This window comes from Eurypyga helias, unplaced genomic scaffold, assembly GCF_000690775.1.
Source record: "Eurypyga helias isolate BGI_N326 unplaced genomic scaffold, ASM69077v1 scaffold90, whole genome shotgun sequence".
NCBI lineage: Eukaryota > Metazoa > Chordata > Aves > Eurypygiformes > Eurypygidae > Eurypyga > Eurypyga helias.
In genome coordinates this window covers 88,927-112,750 of record NW_010226054.1, presented here as the reverse complement: position 1 = coordinate 112,750, position 23,824 = coordinate 88,927, and the positions used below count along the sequence as shown (strand labels likewise).

The following is a 23,824-nucleotide window of genomic DNA, read 5'->3' as shown; positions in this document are numbered from 1 at the left end:
AGGGTGATGGGAAACTAAAGAAGAGAGGTTTCCTCCTCTTATTGAATGAATTTTGTAATTTTAGCTCCTCATCTGTAGGTAGTTTTGCATTTAAAAAAGTTAAAATTTGAAAACCCTTGAGCGCTGCATGCGGGCATTGAGCAATGAATTTGTTATCTCAGCTGTGGGCACTGCCACCCTGAAGGAATGGAGGGGCTTGACGTAGGAATAAAAATCAACTAAAATCACCCTTACAGCAATCCAGCTAAGGTAAAGAGCAAACACCAGCAGTGTTGCAGGCATGAACTTCACATCACAGAATGCAGTTGAAATTCGGTAAAGACAAACATGACAAAATTCAAGAAATTTAATCCACCCTGGCATGATCAAATCCCAAAGATCTCTCTCCCTTCCACAACAAATGTGTGATAGATCTTGTGCTAACGCCTGTTTTGAATTCTCGAGTTGGATTCAGCAGCAGGGGCCAGCAAGGCGAGATCTCTGCTCTGGTGAGACCCCACCTGGAGTGCTGCGTCCAGCTGTGGAGCCCTCAATATCAGAAGGATATTGACCACTTGGAGCGAGTCCAGAGGAGGGCCACGAAGATGATCAGAGGGCTGGAGCACCTCTCCTATGACGAAAGGCTGCGAGAACTGGGCTTGTTCAGCCTGGAGAAGAGGAGGCTCCGAGGAGACCTCCTTGCAGCTTTCCAGTATCTGAAGGGGCTACAAGGGTACTGGGAGAGGACTTTTTACGAGAGCCTGTAGTGATAGGACAAGGGGTAATGGGTAGAAATTGAAATCAGGGAGGTTTAGATTAGATGTCAGGAAGAAATTCTTCACAGAGAGGGTGGTGAGGCACTGGAACAGGTTGCCCAGAGATGTTGTGGATGCCCCATCCCTGGGAGTGTCCAAGGCCAGGCTGGAGGAGGCTTGGAGCAACCTGGGCTATGGAAGGTGTCCCTGCCCATGGCAGGGGGGTTGGAACTAGATGATCTTTAAGGTCCCTTCCAACCCAAACCATTCTATGATTCTAAGGTTGCCCCTCCCCCCTTTATTTGGTGTCTGAGAGTCTGTTAAAAAAAAAATCAAATTTGCCCCCAGTCCCAGAGAAGAATGATTCATCCTTAACTTACTAGGAAGACACTTTCAATCTTCTTTTCCTGGACAATTAATTCTCTCCAGGGAATTCTCTGGAGAAACGAACACACTTTGGGCAGACCAGGTGCCATTTTCTGTGCTTGAAGAAACTATTAACAAACTCTTAGCCCACTGCAGGGGGAAAAGCTCTTTCCCACCTGGTAACACTATTTCTAACTCTGGTGCAAAGCCAAAATTTGTATTTCTCACACATGTGTAGAGCAGGAGCTATATTTTAGACAAAACCCCTCCTGAATGGTCAATGGGCAATGATACCCAAGCCCTCTCGGAGGGTTACGCTGACAAAGGTTTCCCTGCCCAGGCAGTGAGTGCACTGGAGGCAGCTGCAAGCAGGATTCCAAAGGGGCTGCAGATTTCCTGGAAACACAAGGCTGCTTTGCCTCCTCTCTGAAGCCAGAGAATAAAGGAAAGCCCCCCCAGAGGACCATCAGCCTAGATGGGATGGTGACAGAAAAGGACATCATTGGCCTTCCGAGGCATGTGCTGAAAAGCCCAACTAATTAGAGAATAGAGAATTTCTCTTATTAAGCTGGGTAGAAAAATAGGGAGCAAGAGGACACATGTATTGAGGGATATAACTGTTTTCCCCAAATTGTTTTTCTTTACAGAAAGATGAGTGCTGTGTGTCTCAAAGCATGAGCAAACACACCTTTTTTTCTCGTTTTCAACCACTATTGTTATTTCATTCCTACCAGACAGTAAACTCTTGCTGTGTTTCAGATCCTTTTTCAACTTTAGTTAACCTTCCCATCCTGTCTGGAAATACAATGCCTGTGAACTGGGGAAATAACAGGGACTACACTCCTCTTGCTGCCCGATCTCTTACATCACGTGAAGCTTTATCACAGAAAAAACAAAGCAATTCATTCCCGCAAAGCCTGCGGTTATAGGAGCAGCAGAGCACCACTCTGTCCCAGAGCGGGAATTCCACTGGGGCACGCGCTGCAGAAACCCAAAGAGACACTCTTGGTCCCAAAGAGCTTTTAAACTCAATATAAGAGACAGGAGAGGGATTCAGGTGGGCAGGGAGGAATGTAAATACAATAGGACTGCTCAGCATAGTCTGCAGTGAATGCATTTCGCAGCCTGCCTCCCGCCCCCCAGAATTACAAAGCCTTTCGGTGACCCATGGTACAAAATCAATTTTAGTGAAAACCTTTCGGACACATTTCAGACACAAACCTTTCGGACAGCAAGATGCCTCTTCATTTCCAGTTTACATAAGCTTTTAGTCATCATTCCTTAGAAAACAGTTCTTTAACATGTGATAAAGCAGGAAAAAAAAAAGTAAAACCTGGACAAATGTACCAAGTTTTCTAACCGTGAAAAACATGTCTGACGTAATTTATTCTCTTGGCATGAAATTACAGCAACTGTTTAGAATTCTTCAGGAAAAAAATACAAAAACGCAATCAGTAAAGCACCAGTATAATAGACAATTTAAATAATTTCCTGCTTGCTGCCTTAAATCATGATTAACATTGGCGAAATTTATTCCCACTGTTTGAGACCCAGTGAAATGACTTCCATGGGAAATACTGGCAGACAAGTTACCAACGAGCCCATTAACCACATTAAGGGTTTGTTTTGATTTTTTCTGTGCCAAGGAAATATTATCACTTCTCAACACATTTGTGCAATGTTTCTTTCTTTGCCTCCCCTCCCCCCTCCCCAAATATTATCTATCTTTGTTATTTCCAGAGGGTTGGAAGGGTCATACATCTCCAGGGGAAGACGTCCCAAAGTCCTGGGACGGTCAGACTTGCCTGAAGTGAAGAGGCAGTGCTGAGCGCCTCTTAAACTCCACGTGCTTTGAGCCAGTATCCCGGGACCCCTGCGCAGAGCTGACCTGGCACAGCACAGCACGTAAACGTGCCCGACCTGTGCACCCGGCGCACCCTGCGCTCCGAGCCTGCAGCTCAGGGACTCTGACCACCCCTCCGTAAGCCTCCCGTGCGTCACGACTCTGCATTTCACTCTGAAAAAATTGCCTTCCTGCCTCTAAGTCCCCAAAATGAAAAAAGCTATGAGCAATTTAGGAAAACTGGTCTCCTCTACATAAGGCTGAGGTGGATGCTCCAGCCCTCGGAGCATCTCCACGGTGCCCTCTAGACTCGCTCCAAACAGCTGTCACCTATTGCCCTCCTCCTTCTCCTCCCATAAGCAAGTGACTACTCCAGAAAAACAGAATACAGCAAGTTCCTATACATCTTTTTTCCCTTTTCTTGCCACATTCAGTGCCCAGAGTGAATGCCAGTAAACCCAGTGGCCTAAGCACCCAGTAAGCTTAGCACGTAAAGCTCACCTTTGCAGCTGGGGAGAGACAGTCCCATTTTTCTAACTCGGACAATCCCACATTTGAAGTAACAATCCGATTGAATCTGCTACCTTTCATTAAAGTAGCTCTTATAACTCTGTCAAATTCTCCAACCTTTGTATTGATTTTTTCTCCTATTCAAAATAACTCCTCTTTACAACAAGAGCTGGCTGTCAGCCTGTTATCTCTTATTTTCACCCCATCTGATCCTCCTTCTCCTTGTCAGTCTTTCCAGATTCCAATTAACCATGTAGAAAATCAGGGATTTATGTTAAGAGGAATGTACAACTCTTAGCTCATCATTACCATACTTGTAATCGGAGTGTAGTGCTGCTGCCTCAGACCTTTTCAACAAGACAGTGGAAATCCTTCGGGGAAAGCAGGACATTCCCATCCAACATGAAAAGAGTTATATCTGGTTCGTGTTACTGGATGGTTACTTCAAAATAAAACTCTGGATGCACTGTAACATTTGCAACTCACTCTAGAAATTACTGGGGCTTGGCAAGCAGCCGGAAGATGCTGCCATAAAAGCAAAGTGCTGTTACGTCCCTAAATTTTGTCTGGGTCTCCACACGCACGGTCCCAAGACACGCTAACCCCGCCGCCAAACGGATTTTAATTTCAGACCATCCTCTCGTGCTTCTTCTTAATTATCACGGGGCATTCACAGAAAAGATCAGCCAGATGGAGACTAAATATTTCACTACTACAAGATGAAGCATTCTGCACTAAAATTGGACCTTGATTGCAATAAAGTCATTAATTAAAAGTCCCAACTGATTCTCCTGTCAGTATATGGGAGGCACTAAAGATGACTGTGAGGAGACAGTCTACCAGCCACACTGGGGGAAATAAACCCGTAAACCAGACCGTTATCAGATGATGTTTAACTCATGTGCTCATGGTCTTCGCAGTGCGACGTGATGGAAACTTAGCCGTGTGCTCAATATATCCACTCATTTCATGTTTGAAAATTGTGACACTGATTTCCTGACGATGAGAAAGCTGAACAAGTTTTTAAAGCAGTGAAGAGCAAAGAGGAGTAAGGTCTGGAGACTCCTGGAGTAAAATCTTACTTCACTGGAGAAAAGACAAAGTGGCTTTTTTGCTTTTTATTGTCTTGTATTTTTACAGAGTATTGTCTGGCTACCTGGAACCCCAAAGAGTGTGGGGAAAGGGGAGACAGAACACCAAGAAAACAGATCAAAAAGAAAAAAAACCAACATGCTAATTGTCAGCTTGGAAAAAAAATTAAAAAAAATAATTAAACATGAAAATCCCCAAGCCACCTCCTTGTCTGTATGATTAAGTCAAGGGTGCTGTAAGAGATGTGGATGGAATAAACAGTGGATGTTAAATTCCCTGGGCACTCTACAGCACAGACAGCACGAGCACGGAGCCAAATCCTCACCCAGACTTTCAACAGCACATCTCCAATCAAAATCACTGGGAGCTCTAAGTATCCCCCTCCAAGTGTGGATTTGGTCCTTGGAGAGAGTATTACGGTAAAATTACTTCAGACAGTTGAAGTCTCTCACTGTGATATATTCCCAATGGCCCCCTTCAGGTCCCTTCATCATTTATTGACTTGTACTTTGCTACATCCTGCCAGATGGAGGCAAGGAAATTTGAAGAGCAACTGGTAAACAAAAATATAAGGAAATAAAACCAACGCTGGCTCCCTGTTTCACAATTAGTCTTCACTTGTGCTTGAAGCCAACACCAGAGGTCTTTGCAAAATTACAAGCACCAGATATGCTGGAGGCCAGAAAAAATAAACCCAGCTGCCACACGGCAACGTGGGGTGTTTGTTCTCTCCTGTATGTCAAGGGAACATACTGCGACAAGTCCATGTCTCAGTATGTCAAAAAAGCACACAGAAATCGACGCAAAACTTACAAATACACCAAAACTAAAGAACAGAAAAGGCTCCAATTCTAACATTAGAAAGTAAACATCCCCTGCCACCCACAGGTGGGCAAAAGGCTGGACATGTGCTGTAGATGATTCCAAGGGCGACAGAAAGACTTAACATTCAGGGTAACACCAAAAAAGTTAACTTGTCTCAGTGTGTTCCCTGTAGTAGAGGTTTCTGTGCACCCAATAGCACACATTTCTTCTACGGTAATGACGTCTTCTGCCTGTGATAATATAAAACAACGGAATTCAAGTGCTATAATGAGAGGTGGGATAGCACCGGCGATAAACTTTGGCAAGGAGATCTGAGCATTCAAATTAGAGCAACTAGCTGCAGAGCTAGACCACGCTGGAGTGAGTATGTATATTCAAAGGGAAAAGGAAGAAAATCAAAGAAGTAGCAAGAACAAAGGCACCATTAGAACCTGGAAAGTCTTCTGAGAAACACGCTTGAAGAAGAACAAGGATTGTTAATGCAAATGATTGTTTTGTAATAACAATTTAGCAAAATTAATATATCAACATAACGTAAAAGCACATTAATCGACATGAAAGGGTGTTAGCTCTTCATTTTCTGCTGGGATGGTTTGTGGGGTTTTGTTGGGGTTTTTTGATATTTCTTTTTTTTTAATGGAGAACTCGAGATCTCCAAAAACACACATGTTGGCACTTGTGGGCACGAAATCACATCGCTATTTCAGAAGCCAAGTTGATGTTCCTATTACCAATTTGGCCTAGACAGTGCAAGTTTGTTCATGTAAGATTAAAGGGATGAGGTCTCTGTGGCATATTGCAGTATGGTCCTTGGAATAAGATTCTCATTTACTAAATAAATTACTGTATATTACTGTATAATGGTGTTCACATTATAACTGACAATTAGCACCATTAAAGAGAAAGCTTATAAACAGCCAAAGCTCACATCAAATTAACACAGTCATGATTAAAATCACTCTCTGATTTCTGCTCTTCACAGAAATAATCAGCATTTTGCATAAAAATGAGTATGAAGCAGCTCAAAAACAAAACAAAAAAATCAGTTATGCTGGGACGGTGGTTCCGACCTCTGCCAGCACAGCTTTGCCACGTCAGCTGTTGCTTGCCTGTGAAATATTAAGTGCCGGGTTTCCCACCTAGCAGGGAGCCCGCACGGCAGACTCTGCCTGCCGCAAGCTCCACGCAGGCAGGGCTGGAACCGGCGCCGTGACACTGAAGATTTAAGCACTGCAATTACTCCTCTTGGCTCTAATGAGGGGAACCTGGGCTCTCTCCTGGCCTGAAGGAAGCTCGTCTTCTTTATTTTAATTTTGTCACTTCACCATTTAAATGGTTTCTAGCGTTTGCATGTTCATTTATAGCGCTTCGACTTCAGAAAGAAGAAGAAAAACCTGAGTAATTATAGCAGAGAAGAACAATAACAGAATACAAAGGAGTCAGCAATTCATTAAAATGTAGAGAATGCGTTGTTACCAACTTTTCTTAACTTGAAGAAAAAAGGAGAGAGCGCTGTTCTAAACTGGCACGGAGCCCGCGTCCTCATTAGGATTCCTGCTCCACTCACACAGCAGTACGCTAATGGTATCGCTTTCATCTTCAGCGGCGCAGCACCAGTTCCTGGCCGCACCCAAACAATCGTGCTAAAATGGCAAGGAGGAGGGAAAAACCAAACCTCAAGCCAATGCTGACCAGGCCTGGTATCACGAGCTGGCACCTGGAGGTGGATTAGAGTTAGAGCCTCGCAGACATCTGAGTTCATAAATGCTACTTTGGAGACCGCCGAGCTCATACAGGCTTCATAAGGCTCAAGTATCACCAAGGAAAATCTAATCAATAAATAAGCGATCAAGACCACGTAACAAAAGAACATCATTACATACGCCATGGTTTGGAAAGGAATCACATCTGCATAAAAGTACTGCAAGAAAATACGCCTTTGATCCAACATGCCTTTAAAGCAGGAAACAAAAGGATGTTCTCATATATCTTACCAACTAATTTAACATATAAATCACAAAAAAATATGATCCAGATGGGCTTCAATGAAGGAAACCAATTAACGTAGACAGCCTTACCATCTGACACATTAGTCGTAATAATAAAAACCAAACAACATGGTCAAACAATAATGCTCTGTATTATATCTGACATTTCTAATTACTTTCTGCATCCTCTTCAAGGAAAAAAGACTACCAGCAAGCACTTTGTTTCCCAGAGGAAAAAACAGCTAAACTTCATGTGCACAGAGCACAGTCTACGGATGGAGCTGATCTATCTGCGTTCCCTTGGGATGTGCTTTGGAACTAATGGGTTTTGCACAGTCCACATCTGGTTGCACAATCAGACTCGGAAAATGTTTTCTTCCAGCTGCATCACCACTGTAACTTGCAGACCCGGAATGCCAATGCCTGCACGCTCCTTAAAAGCTTTACCCATGTCCACGGGCTCAGAATAATCAGTGATTTGGGATTTGCTTCCTGTAGGCCAGGATTTTGGTTTTTTCCTTTCTACAGCCTTCCGAGAAATGTCACTTCTCAAATGAAGTGCAGTATTTCTGGCACAGACCTCCCAGCATCAGACAATTAGGACTGCATCAGACAGTTGCAAGCTGAACTACAATTAGCATTACAAATTAAAAGCTCTACTATGCACACATGTACAGTTACCATTTGAGAGGTCTAATCCCAACTACAGGGACCATTTTTGCATTTATTGGCAAGAAGGACTGTTTCATCACCTTAGACCTACTGGACCCTTCAAAATCCACCCATAAAAATCCTTCACAACACATGATTGAAATTTGGAATTCTTGGCCAGGAGGTAGATAGCATCACAACAGGGAAAGGCTTGGTTTGGAATTGCTCTTCCTTTAAGAAATAGTAAAGGAAAGGCTGTGGGAATTCTGCTAATGCCATCATGCCCAGGAAGGTCAGAGAACAGAGGTTCATGTCATTGCAATTAATACAAATCACTTGGAAAATTACATTTTTGTTATTAAGATTAACACTAAACCTAACTGATACAGCAATGTATTTTGCACAGCCTTCATAAACAAGTGACCTAAATTCAGAAATGCAGACTCTTCCTTTTATTTTTCTTCTCAGTTTTAAAGTAGTAAAAATCAGTGTTTCAACCAATTGAAAAGAAAATGAAGAATATTTCAACCAAAGGAAAGTTATTCCTTGGGAAAAAAAGGCAAATTCCTCAAGTAAAATAGCTTCCATTCACCAAGGCAGCATCAAATAGCCTTGGCATCATAAGAAAGGGCTTGTGGAGTGGAAATACTACTTCTGACACAAACAAGAAGGCCCAGACGCCTTTACCATCCCCACTCCCTGAAATTTCAAAAGAGGACTTGCTGCCTCTGTGGGCCTCCTGAGTGCTCTTTCTGCCACCCAAAAATCGGGTTACAAATGTCAGTATTGCCGACAGAGAGAGCAGCACAACGTTCATGCCTTCACTCCATGTGTTCAGGGGTGGCTCCTTATAAGAAATCACAGCTACATCAAGCCAGAAGCTGTTAGAAAAGCTCATTAAAAAGTAAGAAAATAAAAAAATCTGCCTCACAGAACATCCAAAGTACAGGTTCAGAATGGGAAGACAAAAAATGGCTTCTGATTCTCATGGGATGGGGCATTTGGAGCACAGACATGAAAACTGGAGGTTTTGCCCATGCACCAGAGTCTGTTACAAGCTCACTTTGTGCTCTGGTGGCTCCTTCCCACCTCCTGAAAAATGACCTGGCTAAAGCCACAAGTGACAAGTTACGGCAAGCTGGGGTTGAATCGAGTTCTTGCAAGACCCAGCTCACAAGACAACCACTTCTGCCCACCCGTGAGCTTCCTGGGCACCAAAGCTCCCTGCAACCACGCTCTGAAAGTGCTCATCTGCTCAGCGACAGGCACAGGGAATCAGTTAACATCTGTTTTCCATCACCACGCAAAACCTCGAATATAAAGTGACAAGTACCAACACGGAGAACACTGCGCTACCGATGGTGACCCCGGACTATCGCTCACAGGCCAAGACCCAACTGCACGGGGCTCCCCAGCAGCCCACGACACCGGGGCTCTCCCGCCATCTAAAGGCACGTTCCTGTGGTCAGCTGCAGATGGTCGCGCTGAACACGGCTGCGTTCGCCGGGTGCTGTGCCCGAGCCGACACCTCGCTGCTCTGCCATCTCCGCCGCTGGCAAAGCAGGGCCGGCCTGGGTCCAGCTGGCTCCCGCACAGGCAAACGTGCGGCTGCGTGCACGGATCTGTGCAGGTGTCCCGTTATTCCAAGGCAAGGGACTGCAGCTGAACACAGAGAGAGGGCCCTGCGCGCGCAAGGAAGCAGTACTGAGGAAAGACATCGGCCTCGGCATGATGGCTCCCAAACCGCTGCTGCCTGTTTGTAAGCACCATGGGAAAGGAACGATCTGGAGGACAACGAGGTCACTTTGCGGATATTTGCAAGGAGATCCTCCCACACATTGAAAAGCTTCTGGGAGAAACCAGAAAAGTGGCTGTTTGCGACTTATCCCATGGGATGTGAGAGCTGGCAAAGCTAGCAGAGCCGAGCTCAGAGCGGACACTGCAAAAGCACAGAAGAGATGATAGATAGAGTGCTGTGAGGGCCGGGAGGGCCTTGCACGTGGTTGTTCACTGAAGGAAACATTGCCCTATTTCACAGTCATCTCAAACTACAGCAATACATTCCCATTTCCTGTTTTTCAAGAACGTAAGCACGTGTCTTTCCACTCACCTCAACGGGGAACCTCTTGCCATTGATGCTGTGCTCAGAGCCAGCTGATCCATTGCTTTGACCCCAGTGAAACTCCACTTTCTCTGCCTTGAATCTGCCTGGCAACCCGGCTTTTTTTTTCGTCCTTCAGCAGGATAGCAACTGCACAGACACAGAACAAGGAGAAAGATGTTCTTAGCACAGTTTTTCTGAAGCATTTACAGTTTTTTCTCATTATATTAGAACACTTCTAATGTGAGTAAAATGTCAGGTCATGATTTTCCTCTTTGCAGGGATTGGTTTAAAAAAAAAAAAGGCATCTACAAGTAATGCTGGCTAATTATAGAAGTAATTATGAGCTCAAGAAATGGGCCTGTGCCAACGTTATGGAGGTCAACAAGGCCAAGGGCAAGGTCCTGCACCTGGGTCAGGGTAATCCCAAACACAAGTACAGGCCAGGCGGAGAATGGATCGAGAGCAGCCCTGAGGAGAAAGACCTGGGGGTACTGGTGGATGAAAAGCTGAACATGAGCCGGCCGTGTGCACTGGCAGCCCAGAAAACCAGCTGTATTCTGGGCTGGATCCAGAGCAGCATGGCCAACAGGTCGAGGGAGGGGATTCTCCCCCTCTAATCTGCTCTGGTGAGACCCCACCTGGAGAACTGCATCCAGCTCTGGGGCCCCCAGCATAAGAAGGATAAAGAGTGCTTGGAGCGAGGCCAGGGAGATGCTCCGAGGGCTGGAGCCCCTCTGCTATGGGGACAGGCTGACAGAGTTGTGGGTGTTCAGCCTGGAGAAGAGAAGGCTCTGGGGAGACCCTATAGCACATTCCAGTACTTAAAGGGGACTAATAAGAAAGATGGGGACAAACTTTTTAGCAGGGCCTGTGGAAACAGGAGAAGGGGTAATGGCTTTAAACTAAAAGAAGGTAGATTTAGACTAGCTATAAGGAAAAATTTCAGATGACCTTTAAAGGTCCCTTCCAACCCAAACTATTCTATGAAATTACACAGACTACAGAAAACCCACAAAGTCCAAATTTCTCAAGGAGTTTTTGCCCTCCTCAGTGGACTTTGATTAAAATTTAAATGGCAAATTCCATCAAAACCCATTTAATGTGCTTCCCAGGGATTAATGGCTGACTATGATCCTTGGCCGTGCAAACCACTGAAGGTCTGTAGATCAAAAGTTAAGAAAAGAATGGATCCTACGCTTGTTGCTTTTCCTCTATTTTGGTGGAGGTGGGACACCCCTGTGACCTGTCCCACCTCTACTGCTGGACACCTCAACCTTCCTGCGCCTCCTTTCTCTAAAACGGGGAGAGTGACAATAACTGTGTTGAGACCCACTCACAAGAATCTTCCACAAGAACTTGGGTTTTATTACAGTAACTCTGACATTATTATTATGTGATTCAACAAGGGTCAAAAGGATCATCTTTGTCTTTTCATTTCCAAAAGCCTTTGTATTTCCTGCAACAATAAAAGCTGTAGGTCCAAATAGAGGGCAAAATCATATGGTGGAAGCTGGTACATTGTCTATGGTCCAGCTAAGAACCCAATCCAGCTTTCTAAACATTCCTGTCTGCTGCTCTCACTACAAGATCACCTGCCTTCCTAGCATCTCCCATTTTTTATAGGCACAGTTCCCAAAAGTAACTCCTTACAAAATCCTTTCTGCTCATCCCTTACAAAACTTACTTAAAAACAGAATGAAAATTAGATTGTTTTTTCTTGTAGAAGCCATTGCAGACCACCGCTTGCTGTGCCCAGAATCCTGTGATTAAAGTTTTTGGGTTGGTTTTTTTTGATTTTTTTTTTTTTTAAATATTTAATGGGAATAGCATAACCCACAAAGATTTCTCTGTGTTCTCAAGCCAACTGTGTCACCACAACGGGAATATTAATATAAATCCAATTTTATTATGTAAGAGGGAGGATTTTATTCACTGCTGAAAAAACAAAACGGGCTAGTCGTGAAATAAAAGCCATTCCTCTGCCGATGAACGGGTGGGCAGGCTCCATTGCAGGCTTGGCTTTCTGCCGCCCCAGGGCTGCCCTCCCGCGAGTACAGACCGTTGCCTTCATCTCGGGTGCAATTCAGAAACATCTCTACTTTAAAGTGTTTATGTTAAATCGCATGAGATTCTTCAAGCATTTGTAAGTTGTGCCAGAGACATCCTGGGGCTATTTTCTTCCATGGCTTCTGGTTCTTTCAGCACTCCCCTTGTACCAAAGGGTTTGTGTAGGACCAGCTATAGGATACTGCCTGTGCCGCCAGTGTCCTACTGGTGTCTGCTGTCTCCTTACACCAAATATAGGAAACTAAGAGCACCACTGCTCTCTTCCTCCCTTAAACAATTCTCAATGAGCTCAGCAGTATTTTAAATACTGAAAATCTCATTCAATTGGTTATAAATTCCATAGATAAAATTGGAGATGAGGAATACAGGAAAGCAGATTCATGTGCATCTGTTAAAAAAACTCTGTGGGGATTCAGTTGCATCTAATAAATATTTGATAGTTCCTAAATCATTTATGGCTCTGTCAGGGGTCATTTTACTTGTTTTAGATGAATAATTAAAAGGATAATTAGGAGGATGTACAATCTGAAATGTTCATCTAATTGTTCATTTTACAGTATTTCTTACACTGCTGAGCTGTACAACACATGTTCCCATCACCTTCCTATCTCAGCAGCATCCCCTTACTGCCAGTGATTTGGGGGCTTCCCTCCCCTCCATGTGATTTCTAGTTTTCACATCTGGAATAACTAAACATCACCTTACTGGCCTCTGGGAGCCACTGCTTTTATCCCAAGATTTCCTTACAGTGCACAGCAAGGAATCAATCCCCAAAGCCCACTAATTTTAAATACCGTATAATTGAGATTACAAACCCAAAGGAGGTGGTCCACAGCCACCAAGATCACCACTGCGTGATGCCATTTGCAGAATCAGGGCTGGAGCTCTGTGCCTGTCACCTTCTTGAGATCAAAAATAAATCTTGGATACAAAGCAGCTCTTTCTCTGCCTCAGCAGAGCAGCTCTGATGGCCAGGACTGGCCAGAGCGATGCACATCACGCAGGAAAAGTACTTAAAAACACACCTCTGGCAGAAATGTTAGTAGGTTTCTCTAAATGGAAGGAGTTCTGAGGAGTTCTCCATAATCTAAAAAGGGGTAGCAATGCCTGTGTCGTGCTGGGGTGGGTACTGCTCCCACGGGCGCTCTTCCCCCGGGGCAGGCTGGGCGTAAGAAGCCTCATCAGCCTCAGGCTGGGTGACACCAGCTAACACTTCATTATGAGGGGGCACAAGTGAAAACAGCTAATGCAAATCCAACTATGAAATGTGCTTACATTCTCCAAGTGATCTCTACCACTTGGGAACCAGCTATTACAGTGATGAAATCGAGCTAACATTAGTGCCTTAATGAATCCATTTCCATTTTCTGAATGAAAAGCTGTTTCCTGTACATTGTCTGTCCTTTACCTAATGTGGGGGGGACGGACATTACACCCAAAAAACCCACAACAAATCTAAAAAGCAACAACCTCTTTACCTTTTAACATTTCAGAGCATCAAAATAACTAATTGTTCTATCCTACAAAAAATTACTAGGTCCAATAGCAATAACAATAACCCAAGCAACACATTTCCTGCCAGTTAATGAGCATCAAGGTTAATGGCCTTTGGATCCCTGTCTCTTTTAGCCAGTCATTAATTGCTGAGCAATGCCCTCTACATCCGTCACCATCGCTTAAACAGATATTTAGTTTACTGTCTCTGTCAGTCTGCAATATGAAGGTCTCCTGTGGCCATCTGCTCCAAAACTCTGCTGCCAAAATGCATCGCAGTTTATGGCACAACCTGCCTCTACGTTCTACCCAAAAGCCAAAACATCCCACTTGGTTTGGTGCTTTACCACTTACCACCTTGAAAATTAATCCCAGGCAAGTTACTTCAAAAGGTCAGAAAACCAAGAAAAGGAATGGGCCTTGATAAAATAAGGGAGGAGTTAAGAGCTCGGCAGACAAAATCAGGGATGACAGCGAGGCAAAAAGAGTCTTCGCGTTACCAGTAAAAGGCCGTAAGTTACCAAGAAAAGTGACAGTTCCTGTTGCTCTACGAAGCAATAACTTGTCAGCAAAACTCCATACCCAATGGGTGAAGAAATCAAATATAGCAGCAGCACTACATCCCCCAGCAGAGGAGACTGAAGATGCAGCTTGCTTTGCCAGCCGCACGCAGACTGGCAAACTTGCCGGCACGTTTCGGTTCCACACGGTCTCCTATTGTATGTGCAGCAGTATGTTCCTATCACACATACGGTAGAGCATCAGCATTTTTTTTCCGTGGTATTTCTAATTGCATGTATTGCTGGTTACTACAAATACTCCTCTGTGACCAAGAGGGCAGGATGCAGAACATGAATAGATCAATTAAGCACCAAATTTCCATAGCAGTCAGCCTTGCCTGAACCTCATGTTGTTACAAAGGGCAACTAAGTCAAGATTTCACAGCAAACAGGAACATTTCTTACCAAAGCTGGAAAAAAACCCTCAGTCATGCACAAAATCCCAAGCTATGCTTGGTGGTGGTTTACTTCACTGGATTTGGTTTGCAGTGAGAGAAAACAGGATCCCCGGCTGTCACTCCATCTTATCTGAGGGACACTCACTCCCAGCTCCTGCTAAGATCCTGAACTGCTGGAACTGGATCTGAAGCGCTTGCTGGACTCCAGATCCAAGCTCCCCTAGAAGCAGTGGATGTATCTGAGGTCACGTTGCGTGTGGAGCTGCGTTGCAAGCTCCCGGAGCAGGTACACGCCCTGGGTTTTGCTAGCAGACCTCTGACTGGGGCCACGTTACATAAAGCACCAGGAAGATACATGTCGAATGTTAATAAAGATAAAAATATACCTCCAATAAATAAAATTGAATTAATTAGTGGTTTAATCCAATTCCCTAAAAATATTTGACCTTGTCAAGTGAAGAGGGTGGCCTTATAATTTCTGCTTTTTACATTTTTAGAATTAAAGAGTAATCAAATGCATGAGGCTTTGCATATAAATCAACCTTGACCTTTGAGTGAACTGTTTTGGTAAAAATAAGCAGTACTCTGACTGTTCTTTTCTCTAAAAGCCAGAACAGACAGAGCAGAAGAGGATTCAGTTCAGTGAAGAACACAGTGCAATAATCATATCAGAAACACATTAATAAGTCCCCACTAGTCTGAGCAGTTATTGCTCTTTCTTCTCTAAAACCTTCCAATTTTGAAGACTTCCCCTTTCCTACAAAAGTCTGAGCCTTGCATCCCAGCATTCTTTTGGATCAGATGTTACAGCTTCCCAAAGCTGGTAATTAAAGCTTGAAACTCTTATACAGACTTTTATTCTAAGGAACAACTGTACCAAGAGATTCATTTTATACTGAGAACCTAAAAAAATCCCCACCCTTAAAAAAAAGCCTTAAAATCAATCTGCAGAAGTCGCTTTGCACAAAATGCAAAGGCAGGGATAGGTGGCTGCTGCTGGAAAATTCTATTTAAAAAAGAAAAAAAGGCAGCAAAACCCAAACAACAGAACAATGAAAAAGGAGGAGGGTGGAACATGGCTTGAATTTTTAATTGACTGCAGGCAGGCGATGGAGACAAACAGAGAAGAACATACCCGTTTTTCCTGTGTTTTTCATCCAAGTCTTATTCGAAGATTCGTTGTCAAAACCATCGAGTTGCAGTTCTTGATACTCATCTCCAACACGGGCCTGATGGTCTACGATGTCGATGGGAGACTGATGAGACCCTCTGCACTTCTCGCTGGAAGTAACCCAGTGCTCGGGACCATAGGTACCTGTTGAAAAATACCAATGCCAATTAACATTCCAGTGGCTCAAGAGTCCTGGATAAGTCTTAAGTAAGAGGACAAATGACTTAAGCTCCTGAGGTCACTCCACTGTTTCTAGCATTTGAAAGAAGTTAAAGACTTGTAAACTTACGAGGAGATAGAAATCAGCTCTCTGCAGTGTCCAACTTTGCCTCCAGCAGTGACAAACAATGCCCTTTTTTTTTAAATTACTATCCCATAAAACTATCTGCAATTCCCAAGCCTCCTCGTGCATATGTTACAAATCAGCATGGTGTTACTGGAACTTTCCTAAAGCTTTATACATTATTAATATAATAGTATATAGGTTACCTTCTCACATGAGACAAATAATGTACCAGCTACCCATTACCTCATGCTTGTGCAAGACACCACTAAATCTGCCAGAGGTTGGCTGCCACAGCCCTAACTCAGCCTGCAAGGCTCTCCCACACCAATGGTCAACGACAACATTACATAAAAATAAAAGGTTTCAGGAAAAGACCTTGTCATCCCCACCACATACCAGTTCTAGACGCGATACAATGCCAGGGACGCTCAACAGCGCATGCAGGAGGATCTCCAGGGAATTTCAAATTATTATTACCTCCCTCTCCAACTCTTAAATTGTACTGTGCTGGTTTTGGCTGGCAGAGTTAATTTCCTTCACAATAGTTGGGATGGGGCTGCGTTTTGGATTTGTGCTGGAAACAGTGTTGCTAACACAGGGATGTTTTTGTTACTGCTGAGCAGTGCTGACACAGGGTGAGGGCTTTTTCAGCTCCTCACCCCACCCCACCAGCAAGGAGGCTGGGACGGCACAAGGAATGGAGAAGGGACACAGCCGGGGCAGTTGACCCCAGCTGACCGAAGGGATATTCCAGACCACATGGCCTCATGCTTGGCCTATAAAGCTGAGGAATAAAGAGGAAGGTGGGGACATTCAGAGTGATGACATTTGTCTTCCCAAGTCACTGTTATGCGTGGTGGAGCCCTGCTTTCCTGGGGATGGCTAGAGCCCTGCCTGTCCACAGCAAGCGGTGAATGAATTCTTTGCTTTGTTCTGTCTGTATCTCAACCCAGGAGTTTTCTCATTTTTACTCCTCCGAGTCTCTCCCCCATCCCAACTGGGGGGAGTGAGCGAGCGGCTGCGTGGTGCTGTCGTTGCCAGCTGGGGTTAAACCACGACAGACACGAAGAGATTATCTTCCTATGAGTGCAAACAGTGGTTTAAGCTCCTGAAATAACAGCACTGAGGTCTTGTAAAGCACTTTTCACTCACAGTTCTTGAAGTGCTTTACAGCAGGGATCAGCAACATTATTCTCATGTAAAGACAGGGAAATTGATGGCTTGAGAAGGGAAGCAATTTGCCCAAGCTCATCTACCAAAACCAAGTTACAACCCAGAGTTGAACTCCGCTCTCCCGAGACCCCTGATGCCATACCTGTATCACACCTCCGAACAACACGGCCAGCACGTCTGTTTGACAGGCAGAGAGCACTAAGTGATGCACTAATATGCATTTATTACCCCTGCATCCGAGAAGCATATGTAAATTCAATTAGTGCCAGCCAAAGCCAGCAGTTGTAAAAGCCGGTTTCTTTGGCCCCTGGGTTTTAATCTGTCTAGTTGCAAAATGCATTCTTCCTATCTTCCCATGGGCTAACACAGGACAGTTAATCAATAGTAAGATTTTGTGCTCTACTCATCACACACAAATGCTGTATGGCAACCAAACAACAACAACAAAGTGTTTTACTTTCAACTACAATTAGGCAAAATTGCAACATCCTTTAAAAATCATTTACATCATCTGCCCAGGTGAAAAACCAGTTTCGTTTATCTCATGGTTCAACTTGTATTGTCAGCAAAAGCCACTTCCAGTTAATTTCCCAATGTACCACAGCCAAGGAGAACAGAATTATTAAAAACCCTACATGGGGAAAACTGAACGTGTTCCACTCAAACACAGAAATTTTTCCTGATTTGGGATGCTCTTAGTAATCGGTTTGCAGAAAATTAATTGGCAATTCAGATCTAGTTTTCATATAACCTTGTATTTACTCCATGAAATTTGGGAATTTGCTTTAAAATGTTTAGCACTACACATAATCATCAAACCTGCCAGCTCTCCTTTTCTGGCTTTGTCATAAACATGGGGTGAGCTTTTCAAAAGCACTCTGCTCACAGAGGCTATCGCAGTGGTTTCAGCTGTGCATTCAAAAGGAGCTGTGCACTCAAATTTTCCTTTTTCAAGTATTTTGGTGATCCTTCAGTCAATGGGGAGATTTTTTTTTTTGGAGTAGGCGGATTTATTTGAACAGGGACTGCAGGGATCCTTCCGTGCTTCTTGTCACAAAGACTTTGGTTTTGTTTGTTTGCTTGTTTGTTTTAAAGTATAGCCAGCTCTCAACCAATCTGCAGTGAAAACTGTCTTGTCAAAATGAATAAAATAAGCCATAAAGGTAAACAAATGACCATGTTGAATTAAAACCTCAAGTGACATAGGTACCTGGACTGAAATCTCATGGAAATGTGTTTTTTCAAAGACCTTTAAAGGATTGCATAGCTTCTCATTATTTTAACAAACCCAAGTCTTCTATCTTAAAATTAATTTAACTTGTTTGGATTAATTTATTACCAATACAACTCTTTCTATAAATGCAGTAACTTCACTTGGTTCTAAATCTATAATTTGCCTAACAAAGCCCAGCAGTATCTGCTCTCTTCATGTGATAATATTAGTTTTCATGCATAAAATGTTTCTGTACTGGTGATGAATTATTAAAGAAAAACCCAATGCAATGAAATTCTCCCAGCAATTCAAAACCCCAACTTAGTGCTGGTGCTGTGACTCCGAGTCCTGACATCCCAAATTACAGTCATAAGGCTAAGCTCTGATTTAGAGGTTCAAGACCTGCTAGTTAAAATCAGCCCAGGATTTTATAAACGGTTAGGTTTTCCATTCATTTCTTTCCGAAGTTTTTGATATGCAAATTATTACATGCAATACGACCTACACCATTATGGCAGCAATTCTAGACAGAAATAGAGGCCACGACCTCAACATCTCCATTCCCAGCCGTGCAGGACTGGGGCCATCCCAGCTTCAACAATTAGCGTGAAAAGGCGAAGGGGGGCTGGGGGCTGAGAAGAAAATCTTTATTTCTGAGTTTGAGTCCCAGGTAAATGAATTATATCCCCTACCCAGAAAAAGCAACCTATGAAATGCAATCAGGAATAGTGCAGTGGGATTCGTTTACTCACTGGTAGCCATCAGGAGGTTTAAAGCCTAACTGCCCTTTTTTTTTTTCTTTTCCATGGAAATTCAAGTGTGGTTTTAATTGAAACTGATCTTCCACTACAGATTTCAAATTAATTCTTCTTCCAAGTGTCTCATACTCCAGACATCCTTGCCTTGCAAAAACCCTATATCATTAGGGGAGGAAATAGAACACTTTTTCTAAGCTTGCAGGTATTGATTACCTATTCCTTCCATCAAAGCACAATTGCCATTCTGCACTGTATAAATCTCTTCAGCGTTAGACACTTTATAAAGTACTGAGAATTATATCATTAATCATTTGCAGTTGCACCTGTCTTGCTTTATTGAATTCTTTGTTTTTTAGAACTTTAAATAAATGCTTTTAAATAAAAACATGACACTAAATAAAGACTCTGTTTCACTTAAACCTAGTAAAAAAAAACCCCTTCATTCTGTGTGAGACATTTACCCATCTGAAACAGAGTAACTCACGGCTACTTGTATTGCATTTTTCCAACAGTAAGCATCATGGCTTTAATCGAATAAAATTTGGAATGAATTTGAATTGGCCTTTTAGGGGCTGACAAATAATTCAGTTTTCAAAACACAAACAAGGTAAGAGCCCTCACCCGGGTTAATAAATCACACAACATTTCCAGTGAGATGGGGGGATGACCTGAAAGTCAAGGTAAACATCGGACAGCCCGATTGGAGCTGGAGGATTTGCTGCAAGGGCAGCAGAGAAACGTACAGGACAGACGGATAACAAACGGCATTCTCAGGTACTGAAATCCGAGTCCTGCCTCCGGGAAATCACGCGCTTGGGTCCAACAATTGGGTGCACCATGGGGAAGGAGGGCTGTATTCACCCCCCGGGTCAGCCAAATGCATGGCAGCAAGACGAGACGGGGACCGGAGATGCCCGAGCGACGGGATGGGGCTGGGGGATATGAAGGCAGTGAGGATAGGGAATTCGGCCACAGTGAGCACCGCAGAGAGGAGATGACCCTCTCCCAGCTGCCACGGGGTGTTTTCTCGCCCAGCCCCACCATGCAGCGCTGCACAGCACTGCTCCCCAGCTCGGGATGTGCTCCGCAGAGCACCTCTCCCCCACAGCCCCAGCTCCACGGCCACGTGCAGCTCAGAGAGCGGCAGAGTCCATCGCTCTCCTGGGCCTGGCCACCCCGCGAGGTCCGTTTGGATTGCAACCACGTCACTGGGGACTCGACCTCTTCCCTGCTGAAGTCAGGGGCACAAGGGCCGTTGGCTTCCACGGAGTGAAAGCAGAGCCGGGGTCAGGAGCCTCAGCTACACCACGGCTTCCCAAACAATGTGTAACTCGCCTGAAGCTATGCGATGCTTCCTAGATGAATTCTGCATCCTTTTCTCATGCAAAATCTTTCTGTCAGTGACTGCAGGACCTTTAATAGTTTTTTTTTTTAATACAGAGGCTGCTCTTTAAATAGAATCTGAGATTACTTTTTTTCTTTTTTATTGTACAACCAAAACAATGAGGAGTCTTCATTAATGAAAAACCATTAAAATAATATATTCCACCAAAATCTAATTAAAGCCTGTATAAAAACCTCCACTTAAAAAAAAATCCAATATATTTATTTTTCTTCCTCAATCTTGTGTTAAAAACAGCTCTTATTAAACTCACTGGCATTTTGTTGACTTTAAATAATTTTCCAGTTAATAGCTCAGCTACTCTGATACAGACTGGTGTGTGACACATACACCTTTCCACAACATCCAGACATAGTTTAACAGAGACCAGCAATTTCTGAGTAATGCAATTCTGATCATTCATTTACAAGTTGCAAAAGAGGTAGAAACACCAACACTCCTTTTGCTTTTTGATGTCACTCATTTTTAACATTTCCACAAAAATCTGACTTTAAATCCCAGGTCTGTAGTTTAGGGGGGTTAATTTTGACTTTCATTATTATTTATTTTTATTGCTAGGTGTCTTTTTTTAATAAAATTATCTCAGAAAAAGATTTGTCTGTATGTGATGCCTCTCAAGTTTTCATTTTTGAATGAAAATGGTAGTAATGATTGCACAGCAACAAAACCCCTTCACCTCTGCAATTAAAGCAAATTAGCTTGGTCACTTCATGGGGACACCCTATCCCCTCATCTTCACGTGGGAGATCATTCATCTGTGGTTATGTGCAAGGCAAATATTTACAGAGCTGTAAGAAAAAGGGCACTGCAGGAAGGCTGACACCCCTCACCCCCTTCTACCTGTCCTCACCGCCCCACATGCGGACAGCTCCCGCTGCTCACTCACACGGTCAGTTTTGCAACGCCAAGAGCGGCTACCCCCCTCTGAAGACATGATCCGTGCTAGAGGCAGCATGCCCATAGTCGGTGTAAAGTAGCACATGCTCTTCCCCGGCCAAGTTGGTAGGATGTGGGACCAGCTCATCCATAAGAGGGCAAAAGACCTGCTAAGCAGTAGCTTGGTATGGCACCTTCTTGGGTGGCATCTTCATCATGTTAGTGATTCCAGGCTTGTCTTATGGCAAAATCTGAGAAGTTATTAAGGATGGATGGAATGAAATAGCAGTTTCTCTTCACACAAAAACCTCTGCTTGCACAGCTCTGGGTGGGTAGCTGAGCTTGAAGGATACAGAAAGTGAGAAGGCCCTGGATAAACAAGGATGCTCTCCTTTGCACAGACCTCTCCTATGAAGAAAGGCTGAGACAGTTGGAGATGTTCAGTCTAGAGAAAAGAAAGCTCCAAGGAGACCTTGGAGCACCTTCCAGTGCCTCAAGGGGCCAACAAGAAAGCTGAGGGGGGACTTTTTCTAAGGGCCTGTAGTAACAGGGCAAGGGGTAACAGGTTTAAATTGAAAGTGGGCAGATTTAGATTAGATATCAGGAAAAAAATCTTCACAGAAGAGGGTGGTGAGGCACTGGAACAGGTTGCCCGTGGATGCCCCATCCCTGGATGTCTTCAAGGCCAGGCTGGATGAGGCTTTGAGCAACCTGGTCTAGCGGAAGGTGTCCCTGCTTGTGTCAGGGGGTGGGGCTGGGTGGGCTTTAAGGTCCCTTCCAACCCAAACCAGTCTGTGATTCTATGACTGGCAGCTATGACCTGCCCAGGCATCTCAGCATTTAGCTGAGCAACACTAAAGATGTGACTCTCTGACTCCCTGTCATACTTGAACTACTCCATCACGAGCCAAACCTCAAGAAACACTGAAAAGAAATATCACCACCAGTAACCAAACCCAGTCCCTTTTTTCCAAGTGTGAAAGAACGAGGAAGGGGTGCCCTTACTCAGCTACAAAGCAGTGAACTTCATTCAATAGCAGGGTGAGTTTTCAAACAGGAAAAAAAATTGTTTTAAACAATCAAATATCAGTGAAATTCACTATGGAACTGAATGCATTTTAAGATCCTTCAAAATTTCAGCCTGGGTCTTCTCTGTTACCTGGGATAAAAAGACTGAATCTGTTACTGGGTGCCATAAACTAAGACTTTACTATCACTTTTTGCCATTTAAAAGCAACTCTATCAGTGAGTCCAGGAAGGCACCCAAGGAAGGTACTTATGCTACGTGAGTTACGACAAGAGGCAAGGCACATACTGCAGATCCAGATAAACCAAAAAATCAGCCTCTTTTCACCCTCTTCTCTCACTCCCAGTTCCTTCCCTCAAAAAAGAAATAAAGTGAGCCCCGTAGGACGAAGCCTAAGGACTGCATTTAGGTAGAAGGCAGAAAAGGATGATTTGAATGACGTATCTCTTGCTGAGTGATTTACCACGAGGCTGCGGGAGAAAAGGTATAAAAGTCCCTGAAAGCCTTGGTAAAAATCAGTGGCATCTGAGGGGCCTCACCATTGCAGAGAAAGCAATCAAGTTGTTGAATCATTATATTAGGGGGAAAAGTTGCTGAAATTATACTGTCTTGCTCTAAAATGATGGCATACCAAAATCAAAGAGATGGAGAAGGAGAGCTGGTAGTTAGAGTTCACAGTGCTGTTTTGAACAAAGATTTCAGGATTTCCTACCCTGAGGGAAAAGGGCTTTTCATTTTATTATTCTCTGTCATCACTTTGTTTAACATGAGACACTCGTGCTTGCAGAAAATTCCAATTACCGCTTGAAAAATGAGATAGAAATACCAAGAGCAAGATCCTGAAGAGCTTGCCGAGACCCAAACAGGTCTAAGCACCATCCAGTCTGCCAGCTCCGAACAGAAAAGTGTGTGTAAGGCATGCGAGAGTCGTAAACAGCCAAGCAGGGTTTTTTGGAGGACTGAAAGAAGCTGAAAGAAATTTCCCCCCAGAACAATCTCTGATAAGGGATATCTTAACCGGCAGTTGTTGGAACAAACACAAATACAGGAAGAGGGAACAAAAGGCTTTGGATTTAGATAACCTTTGAGCTCGCAGCGACATCAGAAGCACCAACAACTCCTTTCTGCACCGATGCCACCACACCTCCAGAAATGCCCAGCCACCGGGCTGCCAAAGCAAAGCTGATCTTCACAGCTGATTGCGTCAGGGACGCTGTCGCATGCTGAAGTGGGGCAGATGCAAAGAGAGAAAAGAAAGGCTCTAAACCACGTTACTGAATGTAAAC

At 43.9% G+C, this 23,824-nt stretch overlaps 1 protein-coding gene across 1 annotated transcript in view; it reads right to left on the bottom strand.

The window, feature by feature from the left end:
- The window catches only part of LOC104509326 (receptor-type tyrosine-protein phosphatase gamma-like), a gene marked incomplete at its 3' end in the record, with an annotated part of 119,157 nt that extends 97,561 nt beyond the window's left edge, over positions 1-21,596 (bottom strand). The window contains 4 exon segments of the mRNA XM_010151227.1: positions 10,120-10,237; positions 10,239-10,260; positions 15,768-16,005; positions 21,486-21,596. Of these exon segments, the coding sequence (XP_010149529.1) occupies positions 10,120-10,237; positions 10,239-10,260; positions 15,768-16,005; positions 21,486-21,596 (489 nt within the window).
- Positions 21,597-23,824: the final 2,228 nt, after the last annotated feature.